The sequence below is a fragment of the Rutidosis leptorrhynchoides genome, chromosome 9 (genome assembly GCF_046630445.1).
Source record: "Rutidosis leptorrhynchoides isolate AG116_Rl617_1_P2 chromosome 9, CSIRO_AGI_Rlap_v1, whole genome shotgun sequence".
Lineage (NCBI taxonomy): Eukaryota > Viridiplantae > Streptophyta > Magnoliopsida > Asterales > Asteraceae > Rutidosis > Rutidosis leptorrhynchoides.
The window spans coordinates 296,010,402-296,017,005 of NC_092341.1; the positions used below are offsets into that span (position 1 = coordinate 296,010,402).

A 6,604-nucleotide genomic window follows, 5' to 3' on the forward strand; every position below is an offset into this window, starting at 1 on the left:
ATCCGTGCAAGATATATATTCGATGTGAGATTCCGATTCAAATGAGCAACTGCTATTTGATTCGTTATTTTGAAAATATTATTGAAATCATCTTTAACTGCAATCGGATCTTCAGTCCATCCACCGTCTATGTTTATACCCCGAATATTATTTTTGTTTGTTCTTCGTTTGATGTAGTTGTGAAAATAGCGTCAGTTTCATCACCTTCAAGGGATCATTTGACTTTGTTTCAACATCCTCTTCTGTGAGGAATTTGTTCTTTTGGTTTCCTTTGGGAAATTTATATGAAAAATCCAGTTTTAAATTAAAAAATCATTTTAACTATGAATAAGATATGATTTTCCTTCTTTTAGACTAGGTAGGACCCATGTAAAGAATAAAGGTGTCAATCTTTGAAACGAAAAAATAGCCACTTGTTAAAATAATACAAAAGTCAACATTTTCTGGTCAACATATCCTCCGAGTACAAATACAAACTTAAATAAAGAACACCATTCAAGAATGATTCAACCCATTTGAGTCATCAAGCCCACTTCATAATTCTCAAAAATGAAAAATTTCTTCAAACAAAATTAACCCATTTATCATAAACACATATACAAACTTAAAGATTAATAATAAAATGAGGCCGGAAACGGTGACTTTGATACTTGTAAACCTGGCCGGAATAATGGAAAGAGCAGATGAATCATTGTTACCCGGAGTTTACAAAGAAGTAGGTGAAGAGCTTCATGCTGACCCGACCCGGTTGGGCTCTTTAACCCTATTCCGATCCATAGTTCAAGCTTCTTGTTTTCCGGTTGCCGCTTACTTGGCAGTCCGGCATAACCGTGCTCATATAATTGCTTATGGTGCTTTTCTATGGGCTGCTGCTACTTTTCTTGTTGGTTTTTCTTCTTCATTTTTTCAGGTAATTATTTTTTATTTGTTTAATTTGTCAAATTTTTATGTGTTTTGCCCTTTTGGGGATTTGGGTGATTAAGAATTTATAAATGAGAACATATTGTGAGATGGAACTAGAGATAGTTTGACTTTTAAAGTCAAAGTCTTTATATTCTTAGTTCAATTTTTTTTTTTTTTTTTTTATAATGTAATTAGAATTGTTATGAAAAAAGTAGTTGGGATAGAATGATGTTTGTGAATATGATTCTAGTTCTAGTATTTATAATAATCATAGAAACACTATATGTTTAGCATATGGGATACAAATGTGCTATTCATCTTGTTTGAGAATGTAGTATTAGTTATGTTAGTAACAAATTATATTCAATTCTTAATTGTAACTTCATGATTCAAGCTATGGATTAGTGCCCTAATTTTCAGCCTTTTCTTTTTGAATGGCTAATGTAAAGTCAGTCGGTTAGCGATTTACCTATGGCGCATAGTATATCTATTGGTCATCAAGTGTCGTTTAAAGTAGAGTCTCTCTTTGTCTTCAAAAGGTCAATGGGCTACATTTCACTATAAATCAAGTAGGAGTCGATTTATGCTAGAAGAGTAAAGACTGATTTGAAGCTCATAGTTGGTGTTATATAGTTTGACTTCTTGACTGACAACATATAGGGTGTGTGTAAGTGTTATTGTGCCTATAGACACTTAAGATCATCAGTAATGGGGCGTTGTGACCCGGGTTGAGCTATCAGAATGCCCCTAGTGGGTCCAGCTGGGTAGTTTTGGTATTCCTAAAGTTAGTTCCTTTTTTGGTTTTTGTAAATTTAGATGATATAATGGGAAATGTAAATAAACTCACATCTTAGCCCTTCATCATTTTTACATATAGGTTGCAATATCTAGAGGTTTGAATGGTATTGGTCTTGCAATAGTGGGACCAGCCATTCAATCTTTAGTAGCAGATTCAACCAATGATGAAAACCGTGGTATGGCATTTGGGTGGCTGCAGTTAACAAGTAATCTTGGCTCGATCATTGGTGGACTCCTTTCATTGTTAATGGCATCCACCACATTTATGGGAATTTCAGGTTGGCGGGTCGCATTTCATCTTGTTGGAATCATTAGTGTAATTGTCGGGATCTTGGTGCGATTTTTCGCCGATGACCCACGTTTCTCAAAAGGTAGAAAACCTGAAAATGTTGTAAAAAGTCAAACTGTATGGTCAGAAGTCAAAGATTTGATGAGGGAAGCAAAAGGGGTTATAAAGATTCAATCTTTTCAGATTATTGTAGCTCAAGGTGTATCGGGTTCGTTTCCATGGTCAGCGTTATCGTTTGCGCCTATGTGGTTGGAACTCACGGGCTTTTCACATAAGAAAACTGGTTTCTTGATTACTTTATTTATAATTGGTAGTTCCTTTGGTGGTTTGTTTGGCGGGCGGGTCGGTGACGTTTTGTCAAAACGGTTTCCGAATTCGGGGAGGATTATTTTAGCCCAAATCAGCTCGGGGTCCGCAATTCCTTTAGCGGCGTTGCTTTTGCTGGCGTTGAAAGATGATCCGTCGACTATGTTTGCTCATGCTATCGTGTTGAGCGTCATGGGCTTTTTCATTTCATGGAACGGGCCAGCCACAAACAAGTAATTTTCTTGACCCCGTTCTACTGACATTGTGTGTTCCTAGAAGTACAAGTTTTGACCCATCACTTTAAAATATCTCACTTTGTCTCTAACGGGATAAATGACTATAGTATTCTGTATTACAATATGATTATTAATATTAATAGATTAATTTTTTTTTTTTTTTTTTTTTGTGAAAAGGACATATAGGTTAACCACTGTTGTAAAATCCGACAATCCCCGACTAATCCTCTTTAGCAGCAGCTCGATTAAAATCCGTATAATTAATCGGTCAACCGATCAATGGGTTAGTATCGGATTTAGTTGGTCAAAGTTGGATTTGTCAAAATCGGTCAAATTGGTTAAAGTCTAATACGAATTTACATTAAAAATTTAGAGTTTTTGAACAAGTGAATATTATGTTATGTTTGTAGACAATTCTGTTAAAGTTAATGTTTGTTTATGTTTATAGTTTTTCTTCTAAATTTACACATACAATTTTGAAATTTATTATTTAAATATATAAAAAGTCCAATCTGATTAATCCCCGATTGGCCGATAAACCCTACAAGGTTCTGGATGATTAATCCCGAATAGCAATTTTTTACAACCTTGGGTTAACCCAATTCGATCTGTTTTGGCAAGCAATAATATACACATTTTCACTTTTGAGATGCACCGACCTGTATGACCCGCCTAATTTGCCACATGTATGTTTTGTGACAGAGGTGATAGTATTGACCAAATTACTTAGTGGTCAATTTAATTTAGTTTTTTTTTTTTTCTAATAAAAGATTAGCTATTTATGGAACGGGTCAAATGGGCTGAAAGTCAACTGATTCTATTTTAAGTGCATACAACCTCCAAAATCAAATGAAAAGTCGTCTGAGTCAACCCATGGTGTACTGAAAATTGACCCGTTTTCTGACCTGCCCATCTTGTCACCCTATATCCTTATCAACTTGTATTGGCCTGCACTTTTAAAATATGTGATACTAACATGGTATCTACAGTCCTATTTTTGCAGAGATTGTTCCAGAGAAATCACGAACAAGCATCTACGCATTAGACAGATCGTTCGAGTCAATACTAGCCTCATTTGCTCCTCCTATTGTGGGCTTATTAGCCCAACACGTGTACGGTTACATACCAATTGAAAAAGGTTCTGAAAGTATTGAAACAGATCGAGGTAACGCAACATCATTAGCTAAAGCACTTTACGTTTCAATCGGTGTTCCAATGGCTTTGTGTTGCTTTATCTACTCGTTTCTGTACAAAACGTATCCGAGAGATAAAGAACGGGCTCGAATGGAAGCTCTTATAGAAGCGGAGATGGAAACAATGGAAGAACAAAAACCTAGGTACGGGTTGTTTGATGATGATGATGATGATGATGATGATGATGATGATAATGATGATGATAGAATGAGTATGGTTATGGAGTATGATGGTGGAGATGATTCAGTTGGATTAGATGAAAGTGATGAGAAGATGTTGCTTTATAGGCAGTTAACATTTGCAAATATGGTGGTATAGATGTTATGTAATTAAACAACCACCTTTTTGATAATATATTTTATTTATTATAGAAAATGCTTGAACAATAGTATAGGAAATATAACATAATTTTTTGGCCCATTTTATTTTTTCCTTTTTTTTTTAATTTTATTTTAGCACGGAGAGCTTATTTTTGGTCTATTCCATTTTATTCCGATTGCAGTTCTGGTATATCTATTCTCAGATACATGTCAGAATTTTGCTGCAATGTGTAACTGGTTTGATTTTTGCTACGGAGTATATTAGATGTATATTGGAGTATTGTTTAGGGCAATTTAGCCAATTCTTGAATCAGGAATGAACATAAAAGGATATGTTGTTATATATATAGAGTATATATATATATAGTAATAAAACAGAATTATATTATACTACTTAAAATGATTACATAAAAGGGATAATTACAAAAACAATTATAATGGCAAAAGAAATTTATTTTAGAAACTAAAGATATAATCAACCAAAACTCTAGGGACCCGAAAAATTAAATGTGTGTTTACTCTACTTTTATTATTAGCATGATTAATTTATTATTAGAATTTTAAAAGGATACAATGATGATATGTACATAATCATTTTTTATTCATACACAACTAAACATCCTTGTACATCAATCAAGAGGGAAATATATCAAAAGAGTATATATCTTATTTCCATATAACTCTTCAAATTTCACAATCATTTATAATGCCAATCAATTTCAATATTTATTATCATTTGAAATGAGTTTCTAAAGGAATAAGTATTTAGGAACTTAAAGAAGATAAAGCGGCGACCAGAAAAAAAATGAAGGGGAAAGAGTAAGATAAAACCGATATTATTCCATATGTAATTTGACCAAAAGAGTCAAAACTGCTCAAATAACAAGATAAAGTGGATTACAAATGTTAAATGTGATGACCAAAAAAGTTTTTGTTATGTATACAATCATTGCTTTATAGTGTTACACCATACAACACTTTAAAACATAGTAGTTGTATACATAACAAAAACTGGTTGTGTACATATCACTTCCCTTTCAGCAATGCTATCCTTTGGAACAAAAGCAAATACACGATTTTGTTTCTTTTCGGAAGCAATCCTAATAGCGTTCTTAGCTAGTTAGGTAGCAACCCCCTCTCTTCGAAAATTATTACAGGTTACCATGAGATGAACGAGTTCATCACACGATTGTTTGGGTACCTTCCAGTTATCTTTATTAGCCTGCATAATTGAAAAAAAAAAAAAAATATGTGTGTGTGATGACCCAGAAATTTCGACTAAATTTAAACTTAATCTTTGTATGATTAACATTTCCGACACGATAAGCAAAGTCTGTAAAACTGAATCTCAAAATTTTTGAATTACTTTTATATATTTAAATACCCTTCGGTTGTTTTCGACGATTCGCGAACAATTATATGTAAATAGATACATATATACTATAACATGAAAAGGTAACAATGTATTAATTGTTTGATACCGTACATTAAACTTATTGGTTTAAATATCTATTTGAATGTATATGATAAGTTGAAAAATTTATTATTAAAATTTATTTATAAATAACTTCCAATGTGTATTTAAAAACTGATTTATGTATATTAAAAAGATATATACATATATATAATAAACGATAGTAACATTCGTTTATTGATTCAATTGATATTTAGATAAGTTAACTAAAGCGTTTAAGATGAACCAGTTAAACACTAATTTGTTACAGTGTTTTCAAATTGCCACATTACTCAAAATGCTACAGTGTTTTCGAAAATCACTATTTGCTATAGTGAATTGCTACAGTAAAATTTGCTACAGTGACTTTGCTACAGTAAAACGCTATTATAAAAATGTATTTTAACAAATAGCGAGACGATGATTTATAGAAGTAAATGACCAAAACACTCGAAAGTTTAAGATACACTTTGAGTGATATAATTAAGGGATAATTTAAGGCTATTGATAAGGCTAAAAAGGAACATATATTTCATAGCATTATCCCCCAAGAAAGACATGATTTTAGTTGTAATTGTTCCATATTCAAGTAATATTCGTTTATATTTAATAAGTGCGAAGACAAAAGGCGAAAACGAAGAATTGAAGACGGAAAGGTCCAAAATGCTCAAATGTACAAGATACAATTAAAAAGGTTCAAATTATTGATGAAGAACGTCTAAAAATGACAAGAGTACAAGTTGCGGAATGCAAAGTACACGATATAAAATAGTACGCAAGGACGTCTGAAAATCCGGAACCGGGACCCGAGTCAAGAAGAAACGCCCGACGCAACGGACCAAAAATATCTAGTCTACTATGCACAAGAATAAAATATAATATATAAATAATTATATTAATTATTTATATATTTATATTTATTTTATATTATGTCGACAAGCTAGGAGCCAAAACAATGTGAGCTGTCTCTGGTCCTCATGCGAGTCGCATGGCCAGAAGGCCATTTCCATGCGAGTCGCATGACTCCAGATTTCAGGCCAGGTTCTATAAATTGCAACATTTTCTGCCGAGTAAAGAAAGAAAAAAAAAACACACACATACATAT

General features: G+C 32.8%; 1 protein-coding gene across 1 annotated transcript; it reads left to right on the top strand.

Moving 5' to 3' along the window:
- The first annotated feature begins 516 nt into the window (after nt 1–516).
- LOC139866781 (uncharacterized) lies at nt 517–4,206 on the top strand. Its single transcript, XM_071855071.1, has 3 exons — nt 517–910; nt 1,781–2,529; nt 3,522–4,206. Exons 1-3 carry the CDS (start codon nt 623–625, stop codon nt 4,042–4,044), a joined length of 1,560 nt encoding a protein of 519 aa, XP_071711172.1. The 5' UTR covers nt 517–622; the 3' UTR covers nt 4,045–4,206.
- The last annotated feature ends 2,398 nt before the right edge of the window (nt 4,207–6,604 follow it).

What these genes read in the sequence shown, in the direction of transcription:
- LOC139866781 (XM_071855071.1), top strand. Translation starts at nt 623, where the DNA reads ATGAGGCCGGAAACGGTGACTTTGATACTTGTAAACCTGGCCGGAATA. An exon ending in TTTCTTCTTCATTTTTTCAG is followed by an intron (nt 911 to 1,780) that starts GTAATTATTTTT and finishes TTTTACATATAG; the next exon opens with GTTGCAATATCTAGAGGTTT. An exon ending in AACGGGCCAGCCACAAACAA is followed by an intron (nt 2,530 to 3,521) that starts GTAATTTTCTTG and finishes TGGTATCTACAG; the next exon opens with TCCTATTTTTGCAGAGATTG.